This window comes from Medicago sativa, chromosome 7, assembly GCF_051527215.1.
Source record: "Medicago sativa cultivar Bolivia chromosome 7, Bolivia_mono, whole genome shotgun sequence".
NCBI lineage: Eukaryota > Viridiplantae > Streptophyta > Magnoliopsida > Fabales > Fabaceae > Medicago > Medicago sativa.
This window is the reverse complement of record NC_140755.1, coordinates 87968955-87990945: the sequence shown is the minus strand read 5'-3', so window position 1 is coordinate 87990945 and position 21991 is coordinate 87968955. Positions and strand designations below refer to the sequence as shown.

At 31.2% G+C, this 21991-nt stretch overlaps 1 protein-coding gene and 1 long non-coding RNA gene across 4 annotated transcripts; one reads left to right on the top strand and one right to left on the bottom strand.

The window, feature by feature from the left end:
- Positions 1-59: 59 nt before the first annotated feature.
- Positions 60-7022, bottom strand: LOC146909828 (uncharacterized). Of its 3 annotated transcripts, XR_015020632.1 has the most exons (4): positions 6679-7006; positions 5890-6255; positions 2424-3678; positions 65-990 (listed from the first exon to the last, which is right to left on the bottom strand). It is a non-coding gene; the product is annotated as an uncharacterized LOC146909828 (long non-coding RNA). The 3 variants fall into 3 exon arrangements; XR_015020630.1 differs by having other exon boundaries at positions 60-990; positions 5890-7022; XR_015020631.1 differs by having other exon boundaries at positions 64-990; positions 2424-3324; positions 5890-7008.
- A 7717-nt stretch (positions 7023-14739) lies between these two features.
- CPK32 (calcium-dependent protein kinase 32) lies at positions 14740-18630 on the top strand. The gene is made up of 8 exons (XM_085730709.1): positions 14740-15483; positions 16302-16425; positions 16530-16673; positions 16886-17038; positions 17150-17265; positions 17353-17520; positions 17656-17886; positions 18143-18630. The coding sequence occupies exons 1-8, from the start codon at positions 14971-14973 to the stop codon at positions 18296-18298; spliced, it is 1605 nt and encodes a 534-aa protein (XP_085586835.1). The 5' UTR covers positions 14740-14970; the 3' UTR covers positions 18299-18630.
- The last annotated feature ends 3361 nt before the right edge of the window (positions 18631-21991 follow it).

The window sequence follows — 21991 nt, the reverse complement described above, 5'->3', positions numbered from 1 at the left end:
AGTGCCCACACCACACCAAACTGTTCCTAATGGTTACCTACTTCTGAATTTTCTCTAAAATATGAATGAGATAATGGCTTACGTAACAGTCCTTAACAAATCCACTTTATCACTTGTAATAGACAGAAACAAAATTTGTTCAGCTTATGAATTGTAGAGAATTAAGATTGGACATTTCACATTTTAACTATGTGGCTTAAATCAAATTTTTTCAAATAGAAAATTGAGTTGCCCGATCAAAAATTTAGAATTTTTCTCAACAGTATGAAATTTGAATATGACACTGATACCTTGGGGAATAGAGCAATACATTATACATCATTGTTACATTCCAAAAATTAAATCCAATTTTTGAAGCAGTTAGTGAACCATGAATAACATGTGGGGACTTAAGTAATGAAATATTAAGATGTACTACTGTAGTTTGCACAAAATTTGTAACTTGGTCTCCCTCCTTTGAATCAATTATCATTGTTGTGTGGCTATTGCTCTTTCACAACATTCCCAATAAATGTTGTCATGTCATGAGGCCAACTTATTTGTGCATGTTTGTTGTAATGTGTAAGTATGGACAGGGGCGGATCCAGACTTTCATTATAGGTGGAGCTAAAATTTCTAGGTCCTTAGATTCACTATACTCAATCCAATCATACAATCCAATCATACAAATTAAACCAATTCTTACAAAATCTACGTCTTTGTCTACCATGATCAGACCAAGGGTAAACGAAATTGCTAGGTTTATAACGACCTTTTTTAAGGTAAGCTTTACGTACCTCATCTTGGAAGTTAGGATGATAGCTTGAAATTGGAGACCTAAGTCCTGGATCCGTTTCCAACAAATTGTAATCAACAACTTGAATACCCTCATTGGCCGAGTTAGGTGTAACTTCATTTTGTGGTTCACTTGGATGTCGAGTATTTGATGGTTCTTGACTAGCCGAAGAACTAGCTTTGTCTCTAGAAAGCACGGGAAAAAATTTCTTCATCCTATAAAAGTAAAACACACAATCATTGTTACAAGTAAGTAACAAGAATATCACTAGTCATTAAATCATAAACAAATACAAAATACATATATATCGGGATACATTATAACAGCTTCATAGAACTCTTTGTCACATTTGATATAGCAGCATTATCAATTGTTCAATAAAAGATGGCTAGTTCAACCATTACAATTCTTAGTATAGTTTTCTACCTTATGTTCATTTCACAAGGTAGTATTTTCTTCCATAATTTTTGTAAATTATTATTCAAAACTGTCATAATTTTTTTTGGTGATTATCTCAGGTTATAGCCTATGTTGATTGAAAGATATTTCAGTAACCCAGTATGAGACAGGAGTAGTGGAGAATAAGCCAGAATGGACTGTATATATCTCCAAAAAATATCATTATGCTCAAAGAAAATTGCTTTTCTGACCCAGCCACTTATTACCATTTCCACTTATTACCTTTGAGAGAGATTGCAATTTAAGAGAGAAAGGGGCGTGTTTAGTTACGGTACAGGAAGGAAATTGGAATAGAAAATGAAAGAGAGAGAGTGAGACACACATCTGTCTTTTGTTTAATATACAATCCGATCACTATTATAAGCAAATGTTTGCATTTTAGATTCATTCATTGAATGATGTATGTGACCTACAACAAAGACCATATATATCATTAATTGTTGAATGAACCTAAAGTGTAAACTTTTGCTTATAACAATGACCGGAGGGTATATTTAAAAAAAAAAAAAAAAAAAAAGGGGGAAAAGCATGTGGAGCTATAGTCCCACATTGCTCCTACATGCATCCGCCCCTGAGTATGGACATCACATCCCACATAACATTTATTCACATTAAGACCCAAACTATTACTACAAATACTAACATAAAAGAATATTCCTAAGCCACCATTCTTACCATTAATACTGTATTGGTATATTGATTAGAGTTAAATTTGACTTGGATCTCTTAAGGTCTCTAACTAGAAACTTGCAGATAAAGAAAAGGGAAATGCTGGTTCTCGCGACATAATGTATAGCGAATAGTTTACCAGCATACATGGCTTACTGTATAGTAATTTTTTTATTCAATACAAACTGCCCATGTATGGTTAGTGGGCGCTTGTTAATAGGCTGTTACATTGTTCGTGATTTTTTTCTATAACTTTTTCGCTATATGTAGCACTATTCTAAAAAAAAGGTGTTTGAGAGGACCTTTGAAGGTTAATTATGTAATACATACTTTGCACGTACATTATATATATAAAAAAAACCGGCATGTAAAGGTTAATTATTCAATATTTGCCTCGTCTAAAGACAGAGCAAAATCTCAAGGCTCTAATACCATATTAGACTTTTATATTGAATCTTTTTCATGTAATGGACTTGTAAGAGAAGGAATACCACTTATCAATTATGAACTCATTACACACCTTATCTTGGGTTTTCTTCTAGACTGACCAAGAGATTGGTCTCGACGGTCTTGCACCAAGCATAACATAGGGCCATATCATATGATAGTCCATTACTATGCACAACGCTCTTGCTTCAGACATGCACTGAAAAAAGACTCCAATGAGCAAGAATTTAGGATTTCCAAGATCCCTAGTGTCTCCTCCCCTCCACAGCGGCGAAGCTAGCAAATTTTTTACGCAGGGGCCAAATATAAAGAATCGATAAAATATTTTTAAAACAAATATATTAAATTTAAGGATAAGAATGTTTTTGATCCCATAGTTTATAATTTTTTAGGTTTAGTCCTTTTAAAAATTTTATTCAACTTTTGTCTCGATTTTTTAAAATTTTACAAAAAAAAAAGTGATTTTAGTTGGATAAAATGTACTTCAAGAAGCCAATTTTATGCATAATTGACCGCCTACTAAATATATTAATAATGTCTTTTCCAATGTAAACAAATATGTTATTTGCAAGAAACTCAATGTCCATTTAATTTGTTTATGACTATTGTCTTGGTAATTTTTAGGTTGAAAAAGTTTTTTTTCTTTCTATAATTGTTATTAAGTAAGTATCAAACCAATATAAATAAATCTATCAATCATGTAGTAATGTATTTACTTTCTTATTTATGGTAATTTTCAGCAATTGAATTTGTTTGGGGTAGCTCAATGTTTATTATTTGGGGTAGTCGAATATAAATTTATACCAATTAATTGAAGATTAATATAATTTTTGGGGTAGCCAAGGCTACCCCTTGTCAATGAAGGGCTACGCCCCTGCCCCTCCATAATGGACCAACGGTTATGATACCTCGTCTTCCAAAACCGCAACCCAACGGCTCTTTTGCCTTGATTCCATGAAGCCTCGTGCCTTCACCTACAAAAAGGACCCTTTGTTGTTCTATTAGGTACGATTCATTCTAACTCAAACCTCTCACTCACGCTCTCTTACTAACTTGAACGTCACAGTGTTTGTAGGTGCCCCCAACTCGCAATCAACACCTTAAAACTCGCCAGACGTCAATTTCTCAATACATACTATACTTCATTATTTCACTATCTTTACAAACGCTAGCTAGCAATCTAAAAAAGAGAACTAAAGTTAAAAACAGTAGAAAATGTGATTTCTGGTGCACCATGAATCATCAGTGGAAGGCCTTTCTTTTTGATCATTGCTATAATTGCTAATATTGAAAAGGACTTGTTGCCGACACGGGACACATCATCTCAACTGTCAAACATAAATAACACATATATGGGTAATATAGATAGATAAAATGTCTTTCTTTGGTAAAATATCTATCAACCAAAAAGGAAATCACATGTATCATCCACTACCACCGCAATTCTTCTCAATCATATGTGATTGGTGAATAAATACATGTCATTCTTAAAGTTTCTATTTCCTCCTTTAATTTTGCATGATCATAAAAGTGAATCTTTAGTCACTTTTGTTTTTTAGAGGTCCTGTTTTTTTTATTTTTTGTAGAAATAGTAAAAAGGGTATTATTTTAATAGTATATACTATTGAATAGATATATAATCTAATTGTTGAATTCTGTTTCTTATTCTTATGTTTTTACCAACCCCTGAATCCATGGTGTTGCCTGTTTCTTATTCTTATGTTTTTGCCAACCCCTGAATCCATGGTGTTGCTCATATGTCAAGTTGTCCACCAACATATGTATATGTCAAGCAATACACTAAATCAATAATATTGTATCTAATTTTTTTTATTTTTTTTTGGAATAGAAGAGGGTCTAAGCCCAATATTGTATCTAATTTAATTCAAGACAAGGCCATAATATTCTTGTTTAACTCATCACTCACAGGAACCACATTTAACTTTGAGAGTAAATAGTTACATTATAGTATGAGACGTCTCACTACATGTGTTGAATGTATAAAAATAAAAGGGTTAATATGTCTTTACCCCTGTAATTTGAGCGAGTTCCGGTTTACCCCATGTAAAAAAGATTCTTTAGATTCCAACCCTGTAAAATAAGATTCTTTGATTTTAGCCCCTGATCTATGTGACTGGGCAGAATTGATGACGTGGCGAGCTGATGTGGCATGCTGACTGTGCATATCTGATTATGTGGCATGCTGACTGTATATTTTTTTTAAAGGGTACATGTGGCATTTGTATTTTTTTAAAAAAAAAATAAAAATCACAAAAAATTAAATAAATTCTGGAAAAATTAATAAAAATTTAAAATAATTAAAAAAATTAATTAAAATGAAAAAAATGATTAAAATATTTAAAAAAAATGAAAACAATTATGAAAAATTAATAAAATGAAAAAAAATTCTGGTAAACTGAAAAGTAATGAAAAAATATAGAAAATTTAATAAAAAAAATCTGGAAAAATTAAAAAATCTGGTAAAATGAAAAAGTCTATCCCTCAAAAAAAAATGAAAAAGTCTAGAAAATTTAACAAATAAAATCCCGAAAATAAAAAAATAATCTGGAAAAAGTTAAAAATCTAGAAAAAGTTGGTATTTATTTTTCAAATTATTTTCAAAAATTTAGAAATATATATTTTTCGAAATTTAAAACAGATATTTTTTCGAAAAAGAAGTTTTTTAAATTTTCTCAACAAAAAAAAAATCTGGAAAGTATTTTTATTTTTAAAAATCTGTGTACAAATTTATTTAAAAATTTAGGAAAATTCAGATTTTTTTCAATTTTTTTTTTACGATGTGTTACAAATTTGAGAATATTTTCTAATATTTAAAAATTGAGGATAAAAAAATCTGGAAATTTTTTTAATATTTACGATGTGTTACATGTTTTATTTGTATTGAAAATTGAGGACATTTTTGAAAAGAAACAACCAGTCCAAAAGAGCTGAAAGGGGTTGTTTTCTTTATATATATAAGCTAATTTTTAAAAAATCCAAATTAAATTTAAATTTAAAAATATTCAAAAAAAAAATATAAGCTAATTTTTTAATGTTTTGGTAAAAAAATATTAATTTTTTTCTGATTTTTTTTATTTTTTGAGTTTTTTAAAAAAAATAATATAAACGAAAATTAAATTTTTTCGTTTTTTTAAAAAAATTGATTTTTTTTCGTTTTTTAAAAAAATAATATAAACGAAAATTAAATTTTTTTTGTTTTTTTAAAAAAATTGATTTTTTTTCTTCTTATTTTTAAATTTTTGAAAATTAATTTTCATTTTTTTTATTTTTTATCTTTTTAAAATTAATTTTTTAAACAATTATACACATGTCAGGTTTTAAAAAAAATTAAAATTAAAATAATTACATGGTGGTTTGCCACGTCAGCGTCTGGATGGGGTCAGGGGTGTTTTGTGGAGAATCTTCATATTATAGGGTTGGAAACTAAAGAATCTTTTTTACAGGGGGTAAATCGGAACTCGCTCAAATTACAGGGGGTAAATACATATTAACCCAAAATAAAATAAAATAAGAATTACCTTCAAACAAGTTATAGACTTTCTCTTGAGTATGACGACACTTATGATCGAAGGCGTGTCTGGTGTTCGAAATGTGTTAGTATCCGACCCGTCACCACACTGACACATGTGATTACATTGATTTGTGATTTTTCTCAAATTATTAACGGTATAAACATGTCAATGTCCTTGTACAATGATGTCTGTATCCGTGCTTTGTAGAATTGACCCTCTTGAGTGTTAAAAGGGGTGGCTTCCGGGTTCCAAATCTTCACATCCTACGCTTTGTTTGAACTTAGAATTAGTACTTAGAACATCTTGATAGAAAGAAATTCCAAATCCTTGAAAGTAAAATTGTTAGGGAAAAGCAATCTACTTCCATATATACTGCATAATTAAGAACATGAAATCTAGTTAATGAACAAAATCAAAAGCCTAACAAAATTGTCACATAGAATTAATGTAAAAGCAGCTTTGGTTTGTTTTATGTTATTTAATTTGCTTCTTTAAGCAGCTAGCTAACTAAAATGTTGATGTTCCACTCCACCTGCATAATTAAGACCATCATGCTCAGTTCAGCGTAGTCTGTCTACTTGATGCCTATATATCCAAAGAGTGTACTGATCAGTTTTACTTGCTTTAGTATCATTTTGATCAATGAATTGCAAATTAAGCATATTGCTATTCTTCTTTTTTAGTCAATTAATCTCAAGTTTTGGATCGGTATAAACAACCACCATTGAAGTAAAAACTACTTAAATCAATTATAGATTCTATAAATCCTACTTGGCAATTTGAATTGTAACTTACTATGCCCAATTTGGCTTCTTCGTGCTCACCCTATTAAAGATGTTTATATTGAACTACATACAACCTATAAACTGGTACTCCCTTCCCTTGACATAGCTCAAGTGCCAACTATGATTCCTTTATTCAAGATGGTATATATGTATGTTTGTAGGAGGAAAGTAATAATGTTTACAAGATTTGGAGTGCTGTTTGTTGAAAAATTCAAACATATATAGTGTATTGTATACTACCACCAACAGTTCTTAACGTGTTGACTAATTGACTGCAAAATTCCTTGAGTGTTGGGAATCCATTTGACCAAGTCGCACCCCAAAAATACATAGAAGATCATAACGTTAATGTTGCAACTTGCAACTTTTGGGAGTGTACCCCTCAATTTAAAATGAAATTAATCATGCATAATTTTGGACCCTAGCACCCCGGAGACAATTTTCAATCATAGTAACTGCCAATAGGGTCCAGCTCGAGAATCATTTTTAAGAAAAAGAGAAAGTGTCCACAGTGAATGAATTTCAACGGCAATACGCGTCCATTTAATATTTTAATGTTGCTAATAAGAAGCTTCCATGAAACACAAATTTTGTCAACAAATATTAGTATTTAGCTAATGTTTGAGTAGGATATGCAGATTTTTTTTTGGAGGTATATATATAACACGTGTATGAATATATTCTACATCATAGACTATGTCGTCTTCACTCTCGTCTGGTAAACTTTGGTTTAATTAATTAATGTTGACTTTTATTATTGGTTTAGACGGTTTCTACTTTCTAGAATCAAATTAACCATCATGCACTATTCCTTGTTATAAGTATGTTATACACATACAATTGTTGACTTTTTGGGTGTGACTGGGTCATGCAAGACATCTAAGATACATGGTAGTGAATCTTAATCATCAACTACTAATCATTTGAAAGAAGGTACTTACAAACTACGTTATGTTAGCCTGTCGATCATTTTCTTTTCTGGTCGACTTAAATTTCCCTTCTTTTGCATGAATATATAATGTGAAAACAGAAGGAATCATTTTGTGCAGCTGGTTGGTAATTTATGAAGCTTGCTAAATGTGGGAATTGGTATATGTGACTACATTAGAGAGTTGGAGTGACACTTATACTAGAAAAGATAGTAGAAATGAGGTTTAGGTGATTTGAATATGTAGAAAGAATATTTATAGATGTTGCCCTAAAGAGAATAAAACACATGGATGAGTTTGATCTAAAGAAACTATTAGAGAAACTATTTTTTTTTAAAAAAAATTCGGTATCCAATCCTAGAATCGACTAATCCGAGGGGACCAATTCCACATCCATTAGTGGGGCTCCATTTAAAGTCAAATGGAATCGAACCTGAGATTTTGAGAGGAGCACACTACAAGATCTCAAGACAACCACAAGTCAACCTCAAATGAATTATAAGAGAAATTGGTAAAAAAGATCTAGGAATTAATGGGTTGGATCGAAATATTGTTTATAATATAACATTATAACATAATTTGATACATGCACCCGACCTCATTTAAAGAGATGGAACTTGATTGTTGTTATAGAGGTTGATATGTGACCTTCTAAAAAGTATATATCTTAGGATTCGTGTGAGTGAAAATAAAATAAATTAATCATACATTAAAAAATAATGACCTAATCATTGAGGAAAAATAGTATTATGTCATAGTTTCTAACAGTAAAAAATAATTGAAGAACTATTTTATCTAACACTTTACGTTTTAAAAATTTACCTAACCATTCATAAAAACAATGATTATTTTGACCCAAGCATACAAATTTACTGTTTGTAAAATTTACAATAACATGAAATTCTAGCAAGCTAACCACTTAGTCTTTGACTTTGCAAGACACTACAAACAGATCCTTAGAATTATGAATATTTCAAACAGATCCTTAGTCGCTATATTTAATCATTTACTATTAAATATGTCCTGCATTTTAACAAGTTACCATCAATTTAGTCATTATATTTATCCACTCACTATCAATTTTGTCCTAAACATATTCTTTGAGACTAGTATAAATAAAATATAACAGATTCAGGGATCTTATTAAATTATTAATAACGTGAGTGACCTTTTTAAAAATACCCAAAAATTTAAGGGATTAATTTTGTCGTTTAATCTTAAAAATTCATTTAAAAGACCGTTTATTAAAGAGAAAGACTATAGAGCCAATTTGATGAAAATTGTTGTTCACACTTCAATGTTTGTTAAGAAACACCAATATTTTACGAAAATAACCTCTCGGCAGTTCACTACCAGTAATAACTTATTTGAACGTATGTTCTCCTTCCTTGTCCTCTCTCAAACGCAAAAAAGTCTCCTAATTCTGGCATTGAAATTTCAGGTTTGAAGCTCCTCGGCAGTTAACTGGCGATGGAAAATTAACTACCGTCGATTTAGTTCATCAGTAGTTAACTGTCGAGAGGTTATTTTCATAAAATACTGGTGTTTCTTAGCAAACATTGAAGTGCAAACAACAGTATTCCAATTTGATTAGCAATTAAAGGCCCAAAACCTTACTGTATAGAATCGAGGCCCATATACATGGGACCACTTTTTGTATTCATATTTTTTACTCATTTTGGTAAATATTGTTCTATTTATTTGGTTTTAAAATATAAATAAACAATTTATTTTATTTTTTCTATCATATTCCTTTGAAAGAAGATATCATTTTTGACTGGAAATAAGAAAAAGAAGAACAAGTTAAAGAAGCAGAGTGAGACGAGAAAAGAGTTTAAGGTATGATGTTTTTCACTCTGTCTCCCTAGTTCTTTGGTGAGAACTTAGAAGTTATCCTTCATACTTTAAGGCATTCTATCTTTGTTCGTTTTCGTCTTGCTTCTGTTTTTATTGAGGATTGAGGATTTTGGTTTAACCTACCACTCTTTTTATACTTTTTCTTTATTCTAACTAGCGAAAAGACGTGCACTCACGTGCTCGTCTTTTCGTTCTTTTTATTGTATAAACGTTTGAAAATAATGAACGGTGTTTATTTATTTTTTTATGTAATTTTGATTTTGATTAAAACTAAAAATATAAATGTTTGTTGCTATCAAGTTATAACAAATCAAACTAACCATGATTATTTATTTAAACGAAACCAACAATATAATCTAAATTCTTTTTTTAATGACATCAACAACAATCTTTATTATAGAAAAAAAATGTTTAAGGCTAAAATTGGAATAATGAAAAAGTAATTATAAATATACGCATATAGTTTGTTACATTTTTTAAATGATAAAGGAAAATATATATATATATATATATATATATATATATATCGTGTTTGTTACATTTTTTTAATATTTAAATTTATTCTTATATATTTTTTTTGACCGAAACAAAGTTAACTATTATCATTAATTATCCAATGTTCAATACAAGAAGGATAAAAATCAAGAATACGGTGACTAGCCCAAGAACAGGCCGCCCTAGCTAAACTATGAGCAACCATGTTCGCTTGTCTCCTAACAAAATTCACCTCGAAGTTGGAATGTAAATGCGTTATGTGTATTGAAAATTAAAGGTATTTTTGAAAAAAGAAAAAAACAGCCTGAAAAAGCTGAAATATATTGTTTTCTTTATATATAATATAGATCTATTTATTACATGTGTTATGTGTATTAAAAATTGAGGGTATTTTTGAGAACGAAAAAAACATCTCAAAAGAGCCGAAAGATGTTGTTTTCTTCATGTAATATAGATATATGTTAAGAGTACAACAGCATGCACTCTGCCAACCTCTATGTATAATGTATCCCATTTTAGAAAGAAAAAAAAAATATGCCTCTATTTTTTTCCCATTTCCGCAATCTCTCTTCCCCACTAAATTTAAAATTGAGTTAATGAAGAAGAATTAAATAATATTCATTATTTTTTGCAGGATTAAATGATAATTCTATATAAATAAACAAACTGTTGCAAAGAACCAAACATTTTGTCTATAAAAAACATTGTTTGACCAACCCAAAGTGCCACCTTTCAATTTTATAATAACATACTCTGTTGGGAGTCAAAATCGTCGAGTTTGACCAATACTACGCCAAAAAGAAATTGCATTTTGTAGGCACTTGTCTTGGAGAGTTGGATGGAGTTCATATTCTTTTCGGTGTCAAAGTCGTCAGTGTTTGACTAGTAACATCGCCAAATAAATTGGATTTGCATTTTGGAAGGGCGGCACCTAAACATAAAAAAAAAAAAGCACATTTTGAGAATTGTTTGAGATATTATAATTTCTCTTCTTAATAACTATTTTAAAATCAATTAAACAAGTTAACACTATTTTTTTACTTTGAAAATTATTTTTCAAAGCTGAAATTTGTTTGGTGCTGAGTTATTACATCTATTAGCTCCCCGCAACATCAATCATATGCATGATTATTGATTTGGATATGAAGAACTATTATGATTTACGTCTACTAATTCGTCTTAAGTTATCTTCGTGTCATATTTATCTCATGTTTATTCAATTTATTTCATGAAGATTTCCCCGAATCATTCATATATGTTCGATGTATTTACGAAGACATCAAACCATTAATTAGTAATGAAATGTATTTTTTTAGATGACATGCATAGTCGTACTTAGAGAGTGATGAGAGAAATTAAATAGGAGGCTAGACTGCCTAGAGACTTGAAAACAAATGCATGAATAAAACAAACAATAGATACAAATTTGGTGAAACTTCTTATTGAGATAAAAAAGTTGTGGAACAAAATAATTTTATGAATGAATTTTTAGATAGAAGTACAATTCAACTGACATGGATAACACAAATTACGTCCATGTGACGCCAAATTTTCAGCCAGGTTACATCCACATCATCAATTAAAAGAGACATACAATGTTTGGAACGAAATGTTGGTCGGAAAATATGCATGAAATATGCGAAATTTCTTATAGATATTTATGAAGTAACGTACTTTATAAAACTAAAAGTAAATTTAATCCTTTTCTCATTTTTGTGTGGATAAAACGGGGATACCCCGCAACAGAAACAGGAATAAAAAAATAGGTAACTTTGAAAGGTTATACCACTAATATCAGCCAATAAAGCAAAAAAAGCAAAAGAAGCAAAATGTGGAACAATATTAAAGCGACAGACAGCCCTAAAAGTTGCGTCAAACAAAGTGGCCAAACATGAGAAAACGTGTTTTGACAATCAACATGTTTTTATACCATTTGCTTTTGACACTTTCGGTTTCCTAGCACCAGAGGTTGTTGACCTTTTACATAGAGTTCAAAAGGTCATGCATAGCAATGTCATGTCTCCTAGGTCTATGAATGTTGTGTTTACGAGGATTGATTTTGCCATCCAAAAAGGTCTAGCGGTACAGCTTGTTGCCCGCTTGCCTTCTATTCAAGTGTAAATAATAGTCTATATATATTATTATTTTAATTTGAAGTCTAATTTTTGAAAAAGAATCAACCACGTGGTTAGTCTCACAAAAGATATGAGAGATTTTGAGCCCTAAAAGTTTGGCTTTAAACCCATTAGTATTGGTCACAAAACCATAGCAATGGTGTCTCATATTACTCTTTTTTTAGAAGTTAAATTAGCTCACTCGAACTGGCGTATTACTCCCTTTACTAATAAATCAAAAGTTTGTTCATATTACCAAACTGAACTCATTGTTATTGGAATAGATTCTCTTACGTGAAATATTTCTCAAATAAAATCATGACTACCAATTTTTTTTTTTATGACATCTGTTTTAAAACATAAAAAAAAAAAACAAATTAAACGGGGGATACATGTAATGGACCTCCTCTGGTCAAAATTCCACGAGAGATAATAGTTGTTTACCTTTCAATTGCAGTGATGAAACATGTGCCTAGGTTGCATGAATAACCATAAAGAAAGACAAAATTATTGTACCAAAAAAAAAAAACAAAAAAAAGAAAGACAAAATTATGATCCCACAAAACTCCTCCACAACCCGCAATAGTACCATAATTTGTTACTGCATCATTCATCATCCCAATTAATCTTTAACCATAATGATGGGAAATTAACACATATAACACCAATGCCCAATTGAAATAGAATTTTCTTAAACATACAAGAATCTATGCGGAGTAACAACAAATAAATGGCAGTAGTGAAAAACAAATAAAAAATATGTGTGAACACCAATATTTTAACGTGAAAAATCCCTCAATGTAAGAGTAAAAACCACGAGTCATCCAGATCAATGAAATAGCTCCACTGTAATCAAATATGACTATAAGAGAGTCTCAAAAGTGATGCACAAATAGTGTCAACAACTAGCCAAATCAACAAAACAACAAAGCTTACAAATGAGAACAAGAAGGATGAAAAATACCCTAAAAATATTGCTTCAGTGAGACGAATTTCTCTTAGCTCATACCTTGTTTCGAAGATCCGAACGATGAAAAAGGTAGACACAGATGTTGAGAACCTGCTCTTCTTTTCTCTCTTTTTGGTGGCTACTCTTCTCACAAAACACTCTCTTCTCAACCCTAATATGACATCTCTCTAGTTATATAAGTGAGGCATAATAGACTAACATATTTGAGCTTTTCTCCACATAGGAAGAGAACCCAATACCCAACACACCCTTCTTTTTTTCCATGCTTCCAACAAGACAAATAAATTAAACATGTTATTTGAACAGCTATTTTTTGGACAACTTATGAGACAACTAAATGTGTACAATTAAATGAGGTATTTTTTTTTTTGAAGAAATTAAATGAGGTATGTTTTTTGAAAGTATAATTGAGAGAGTTGTCTCACAAGCTGTCATAAAATAATTGTGTAATCACCCTCTTATCAATGTCATCAACCATCACACGTACCACAATTAAACTATCACAAATGACGAACACAAGATTACCACTTTCTTCAACACCTTCTCGAGATAAAAAACAAGACCCGTTAATCTTTCAACGATAATATTTGGACATCTAAATAAACATACATCAACATATCACATCTATCACATTACTTTCTCTTATCACAATCTCTTTTAAGGTGTAAGAAGTTTTAGGGTAAATGTGTTCAAATTTAAATCGATCTAAAATAAAAACACAAACCGATAAAAAAAATAAAAACTAAATATTTTTGGATGCACATGAATATTTTTGGTGGAGGTTCCTAAATCTTTTACCATTATTTTTTTCTTTCTCGTTTTCACCACTTTCTTTAATACTCTATTCAGATCATTGAATACTTTCTAATTTTCTTTACTTAAAATATTTATTAAAGATACCATGAAATGCAATGTATTAATAATAAAATTATTTTATTTTAGAAATAAGCACCTTTTAGTTTTTAATATCTTAACAAATGTTTACTAAAAACAATCTTAACAAATGTTCTTAGCTCACTCAATCTTACTAATCTTAAAAAGAAAAGATTATATTTAAAATAATTTCAGTTTTTCTCTATTACACCTTACATATGAAAATGATCTAAACCACCCCCCCCCCCCACCAAACCACTTGACTCTAAATAATATATGATCCATTTATATTTTATACTTTAATAACAAAAGGCAAATAAAATTCAACTTTTAGGTAAGTGATAATAACGGCCATTGGCTGCTAAACTACATTGTTGACCTACATTCCCATAATCTGCAATACCCAAATTACCCAAGTGGGAGGATTACAGTCCAAAGAAAAAGAACTCATGTGAATCATCCCTAAAAGAAGATATTATTAATTAATTAATAATATAAACTGAAATAAATAAATTCCATATTTCTTGGAAAATGATTGCGCTTAGAGCATGATTAAAATAACTTACTATTATCAGCTTTTTTAAAAAAATGACTTAAAAAAATAGCAATAATACATCACATTTAATTTTTTTTTTTACACATCATAAATTGGTTTAAGAAAAATGAAATTTGATTTAATTAAAATTAAAAAACAGAAGCTAAAACAGCAATGATGGATAAAGGAAACAGCATTATTGAGTTGGGTTTTTGTTACAGAAAGAAAGAAAATTAGAAGAAAAAGAAAAATGAAAAAAGAATAAGAAGAGAGAGAAAAACAAAAGAGAGAGAGATAGACGACGATGGACGAAGTCTCTGAGAAACAACAACAACAGCAGCTTAAGTTTTGACCCTCTCAGCTTATAATCATCATTCAAATTTCAAACCCAAACACGCCCTTAAATTCATTCAATCCAATTTCCAATCTCCAAAACCCTCTTTTCTCTCAAATTTCTTTATAATACCCATTTTACCCTTGGAAATTCTCATCTCAGATCCAAATTCCAAACCCAGATCTCTTGTAAACCATGGGAAATTGCTGCGCTACCCCTGCTGTAGCAGGAGAAGAAACAACAAACAAAAAGAACAAGAAGGGTAAAAAGGAAAATCCATTCGCAACCGATTACGCATACAACAACAACACCACATCAAAACTAACCGTTTTAAAAGATCCAACAGGTACCGAAATCGAAACTCGTTACGAACTCGGTCGTGAACTCGGTAGAGGTGAATTCGGTGTAACGTATCTTTGCACAGACAAAGAAACAAGAGAAGAACTTGCGTGTAAGTCGATATCGAAGAAGAAGCTTAGAACAGCGATTGATATTGAAGATGTTAGAAGAGAAGTTGAAATAATGAGACATATGCCAAAGCATAATAATATTGTTACGTTGAAAGATACTTATGAAGATGATAATGCTGTTCATCTTGTTATGGAGCTTTGTGAAGGTGGTGAGCTTTTTGATCGGATTGTTGCTAGAGGACATTATACTGAACGTGCTGCTGCTGCTGTTACCAAAACTATTGTTGAAGTTGTTCAGGTCTTTCTTTCTTTCTTTCTATTTTTGAATTTTTTTTGGATCTGATTATTTTTTTGGTTTTTGATTTGATTGATTATGCATGCTTGATTTGAATTATTGTTATTGTTTTAGGTTTATATCAAGATTTTGATTTGATTAGAACTTTAGGGGATAAGTTAATTATAACTTTATATACTTCGTATTAATTAATTTTTTTAAAAATGTTTAATTTATGTTTTTTTGAATAATTTATCAGCTGGAGTATAAGTTTTTTTTTTTATTTTTTAAATGAATTTGGTTTACTACTTTTGAATTTGTGATCTTTAAGTGAAGTTGAATCAACTTTTGTGCTAGTTAGGTAATTTAATTAATGGAGTCTACTTTGTTATTTTTTGCTAGAGAGCTGTTTTTAGGAAATTTGTGCTAAAGAGCTGTTTTTGGGAAATTTGTTAATGTTATTATGTAGTTGAAATAATATTATGTGAAGCGTAAATGCATCTTATTGGTTTGTTTAATTGGGAATTTGGCTGTGTATGATTTTTTTTTTTTTTTTTTTTTTGGGTCTGTAAACGGAAGTGATAGACACCATCTGAAACTCACATACGCACAACTGTGAGGTCCTGAGTTGAATCCGGGTGAAAGTGTTCAGTCTAGTAATATAGGCATTTGCTAGTTGAGCTAGACTTTACGAATGGCTGTGTATGATTTTGTTTTGTGTTTGTATGCTGTGTGGATTCTTTGTTTTTCATTTGCATTGATGTGTTTGGGCTTGTTCCAATTTTTTTATGCTGTGGTAAAAGGGGAATGTGGTTTTGAACCATGATTGTTGATTGTTTCAGATGTGCCACAAACATGGTGTGATGCATAGGGATCTCAAGCCTGAGAACTTTTTGTTTGCAAATAAGAAGGAAACAGCGGCATTGAAAGCTATAGATTTTGGATTGTCGGTGTTCTTTAAACCAGGTAAGGATTTTGGATGGCGATTATGTCTGCATTGTTGCTTGATTTTCGTCGTATTGCTGGTTTCATTGGTTTGCAATTTGCTGAAAGGTTGTTATTTTATACAGGGGAGAGATTTAATGAGATAGTTGGAAGTCCATATTACATGGCTCCTGAGGTGTTGAAGAGAAATTATGGCCCCGAAGTTGATATCTGGAGTGCTGGAGTTATTCTATACATCCTACTTTGTGGTGTTCCTCCATTTTGGGCAGGTTAGTTTTGTCTTGTGATTCTGTAATAGTGTTTGTCGACTTAGAGAACGAAATGTTAAGCAGTCCAATTTTAAGTCACTGTGAAGCTCATGCAACTAATGTATTATATTATGCTTAAATTAATTGCTGGCATAAAAATCAATGCATGTCACGAATTGTTTTTCTGTCTGATTTTCTAAATCTTGTCTCTCTCCCTCCTTTGTAAAATGAAGAAACTGAGCAAGGAGTTGCTCAAGCAATCATACGATCTGTTGTTGATTTCAAAAGGGATCCGTGGCCAAAAGTTTCTGATAATGCAAAAGACCTTGTGAAAAAGATGCTAAATCCTGACCCAAAACGGCGACTTACTGCACAAGAAGTGTTAGGTAGGTATCATGCAATTCATATTCTGCACAGAAAATTGACTCTATTTTTCTCTTTAAATTTTTCTACACGGAAATGGTAGGATTTTAATGTTACTTGTTGACTAAATGCAGATCATCCATGGTTAATAAATGCAAAGAAAGCTCCCAATGTTTCGTTAGGAGAAACTGTTAGAGCAAGGCTAAAGCAGTTTTCCGTAATGAACAAGCTTAAGAAAAGAGCTTTGAGGGTAATTTTCTTAACATTGTTAATCCGTATGGCCATTTAAATGAGTCACGCATGTTCTTTCTACAACTAATATCTCTTTTGCATACAGGTTATTGCAGAGCATTTATCAGTAGAAGAAGCTGCCGGACTAAAAGAAGGATTCAATCTTATGGATACAACCAACAGAGGCAAGATCAACATTGATGAACTACGAACAGGGTTGCATAAACTAGGCCATCAAGTTCCCGATTCTGATCTCCAAATTCTTATGGAAGCTGTGAGTTTTACTTTCACCCTTTGTCTGGATTCCATTCTCCACCTTTGCATATACGGTTTCTGTTAAATTATTGTTATACACGGATCTTTGGTTGTCTCTTCATCTTCTAACGTTTGAGAGCTACTGCTTTTACAGGGTGATATAGACAGGGATGGATACCTAGATTATGGGGAGTATGTAGCCATTTCTGTTCATCTGAGAAAGATGGGAAATGATGAGCACCTTCACAAAGCCTTTGATTTTTTTGATCAAAACCAAACTGGGTATATTGAGATTGATGAGTTGCGCAATGCCTTATCCGATGAAATCGAAACAAATAGTGAAGAAGTCATTAGTGCAATTATGCATGATGTGGACACGGATAAGGTTAGTGAGTATATTTTTACGTGATAAATCATTTTCCCTCTTATACTTTTCTGTGGTTATGCTTAGAAATTATATCTGTCTTCTTGTTTTATTCAACAAGCAGATATATAGTCAACTTTGCTGCATTTTTAAGTTTCTTCGGTTTCCTAATTTGTCTTTTGTGCTTTGGAAGATACCTTGAAGAAAAATCTTTTACTACTCTAGTGATTTTCTGTAACCAGTTTTTGATCATATGTCTGTCCCCTTGAAATTGCAGGATGGAAAGATAAGTTATGAGGAATTTGCGAATATGATGAAGGCCGGCACAGATTGGAGAAAGGCATCAAGGCAGTATTCGCGAGAGAGGTTTAACAGTCTGAGCTTGAAATTGATGAAGGACGGATCATTGCAATTAAACAATGAAAAACAATGACGATAGATGATGACTTTCTTTAGAAAAATGCCAAAATTCACTTGGAAAAAAGAAAACATGATAAAGAAGTCTATTATTTTTTATTTTTAACCTTCTCTTCATTGTAATTCTTTATCCAACACCACCCCATTTATGGGTGAAAAAAAAAGGATGTTGGCCCCAGCAGTGTTACTATGTTTGTATTGTATGTGTTCGTAATTTTTTCTGGGTTTGTTGAGGTTGTGATAGGAAGACAAGGAGAGGGTGAAAGAGAGACTGGACAAGTCTTCATTTCTGGTTGTAAATATTTCTAAATTGTCACGCTTTATATTAACGTCGCATTTTTAGGCAAACCATACAGTCTAATTTTATTGCATTATTTGCCAACAATTATGAAACAATCAATGACTATTTTGATTAGGTAATTGATTAAGTAGAAGTTTGGTTTGCTAGATCAAATGTTGATATGGTATACTATCATAAAGCTTGTTCATTAGTAACTTTTCACTTTTTTTCTTTCTTAACTTTTGTTTAAAATGAGGCATAAATATAATCATGATATGTTTTTCTCTTTTTGAAGAATATAATCATTTTTTCGAAGGATATAATCATGATATGTTGATAAGTATAAATAAAATTATTGATAATATTTTTTTTAAAAAAAAGTTATCTTGTGTATACTAGTTTCCTAAAATCACAAATTGAAGACTAAAAATGAATAGAGTTTCTGTAGGGATCAAATTGATAAGAAAGTATTAATATAAGGACAGAAATATTTAATCAATTCTTTTCTTATCGTATGTAGAAGTCAATTTAAGTTTATATATTCTATTTGAAAATAACATGTCGAAACATTTTTGGATAAGCACCATGATATGACTTCATCACCGGGTACTACCGATGGAAAATTGTTTTTTCCAATTCCAAAATGTCTCGCATTCCTCGTGAGCATAGCTTAATTGGTATGAACAATGCATAAAATATGCAAGGTTCGGGGTTCAAACCCCTGCCACCACAAAAAAAGAAAATACCAAACTACGCACAACGACAATTAACTATCGTTCGCTAACGACAACTCATTACTTTCAAAAGACAAAAAAACAAACTCCAAACTCTTTCAAAGCAACATGCATCTAATAACAAGTAACTATTTGCAATTTCTTAACATTGACATTTTATGTTTTATATGTTAGACTCATTACTTTCAAAAGACAAAAAAACAAACTCCAAACTCTTTCAAAGCAACATGCATCTAATAACAAGTAACTATTTGCAATTTCTTAACATTGACATTTTATGTTTTATATGTTAGATTTTTTTTTTTTAAATTGATAATATTTTAGTGGTCAGAGTTGATGTAAAATTTATTTTTTTTGGTAGTAAATGATCAAACGTGTGCATGTTTGCATTGTGAATGTTGTTTAAGCTAGGTTTAAGTTTAATGTGATATTTTAAGCAAGATTGTACATTTTACAATCCAAGTGTTTGATGAAATGTTTGAATGAGATTTTCATTCATTTTTTTTTCTTTCATTTTTTATGCTGTGTAGATATGGCAGATAGAGGCTCATTAGGTAGATCTGAACAAGCTCCAATGAATCATTAACACTTATCCAGTAGATTTGGACACCAACTTAGCCGCAGTTTATTACAACAATGGAAACCCCTATCTGTTCAGGGTCCGAGTCGATGTCACGCTATTAGTTCTGAACAATGTGAATTGAACCATATCAATCGTTGACTCAACCACAAAGACGCAATGACAGTGTTGAGTATTGTCGTCTATTGATCGACTCAGATGAATTTTTTTAGTTCACCTAGATGAAATTCAAGAACAACGACAACGTGACAATCATATTCTCAATACTTGGTCAACACAATACTAAAAGACGGCTGAGTTGGATGCTTCCTTGGTCATACTTTTTTGAAGATATTCGAAAAAAATTGATTTTGTCAAAACCTACTAAGAAATTTTGCCAAAACCTACTAAGAAATCACTTTTTTTTTTATTTCTTTTTCAAAGCCTCTTGAGAAAGACAAAAAATGCGAGCAAGCAAACAACAATTTTTAAGTATCAACCAAATATAATAATCTATCAACCAAAAAACAACAATTTTGAGATTGTCGATTAAACAACTGTCGTCCATAGATGAATGCCTGATTCAACCTAAAGACATGTCAACAGCAAGCACCCTCCAAAAGTTTTGTTTACCTTTCTCCTTTCTTTCATGTTTCCAACTGCATAAATAAATATAATTATGGGGGGTGGAAAATAGATACACGTATTACGTACTATCGAAATGATTGAATGGATTAATCATTATCATTTTTATTATTCAATGTACAAACACAAGTCAAAGTAGCATAGGCAAGATAATAATGACATGAATAGTAAGAAATATGCCACGTACCAATCCTCAATCATGCAGGATAAATAAGTAGTAGAAATAATCGACAGCTACTGATTTTGTTGGATTTCCACTTTTTCCATAGCCATGCGTTATCAAACTTAAAAGTTAATCGGGTGATCAGCTATTAAGTGGCCGGTTAATAGTTTTTAACTATGATTCTATTTCCATTTCAAATGGTTACACCAAGAAATATACTCTTTCCTTTAGTTATGAGTTTCTTAATTCCTCCAAAAACGTTACATATGTTTTTTTAGTTAATAAATTAAGGGAAATGTTAACGAGTGCTCATGGGGCACTCTTTAGGACCTTAAAAAGGTAATGTTTTTTGAAATTCTTTGTAACCAAAATGCATTGGAAATTGAAGCATTTGACTTTTTAGTATGAGATAGTTTCTCCTTTTGAAATGCTTAAAGAGTGCCCGGGAGCACTCGTTAACAAGACCCATAAATTAAATATATGTTTGGTTTGCCGTTTCCCACACTTTCCAAGACATTTCTTCACAAATCTGTATAGCTACAAATTGGAGGGTTAAAATTCGTACGTTTGGAAGGGAATCCAACATGATTTCAGATACATGCTAAGAATTGCATAAGTTAAAAGATAAAAGATAAATTTGCGAAATATAGTCTGATTTGATTGATTGCCTTTGTGTGTTGAATGTAATGTACATGTGCGATATTTATAGATAGACAAATATAGTTCTACTAACCAAAACATCTTGGCCTACGAAGTCTAGTCTTGTTCGACTGTTTTTGTGTTTAATATGTGTGATTCTATTCGTTAGTTCCCTCCATCTCACGACGTTTTCTGTTTTCCTAATCAACGTGTGACATTGCCTTAAAACGTGCCTCTATGAAGATAGTCACTTCTATTAATGGCGCTATAAACAACGTACATGGGCAAAACGTTACATTGTGAAGTTCTACGTGTCTTTGACTAGTTCTGACACTTCTATATGATCTGCGTGAACCTCAATGGATTTTACAAAGATTTGTCTATCTTGTATTCAACAGTCTTCTATTTGACTATCACTTGTTTGGCTAATATGATCTTACAATTAGAACAATATTCTTACGATCGAGGTTAAGGAGCTAAATGATATTTGCCCCCACACGTGGCTTAAACCCTCGATTTTCACAAATGGTGCCAAAAATCTAGAGCAGATTGAAGATGATGATCAGAACTAGTTTGTTACAGACTTACGATGCAGGACGACATTGCTAATCAACGGATGATGGTGTATTTACAAATTACAAGGACTCCTATACTCAAGTCAATGAGGGTTTTAGAAGTTTCAATAATTT

Excerpts from the sequence above, each read along its gene's own strand:
- CPK32 (XM_085730709.1), top strand. The coding sequence starts at position 14,971 with ATGGGAAATTGCTGCGCTACCCCTGCTGTAGCAGGAGAAGAAACAACA. Across the intron at positions 16,674-16,885 it reads TGTTCCTCCATTTTGGGCAG|AAACTGAGCAAGGAGTTGCT; the intron begins GTTAGTTTTGTC and ends TGTAAAATGAAG. Across the intron at positions 17,266-17,352 it reads TTAAGAAAAGAGCTTTGAGG|GTTATTGCAGAGCATTTATC; the intron begins GTAATTTTCTTA and ends TTTTGCATACAG.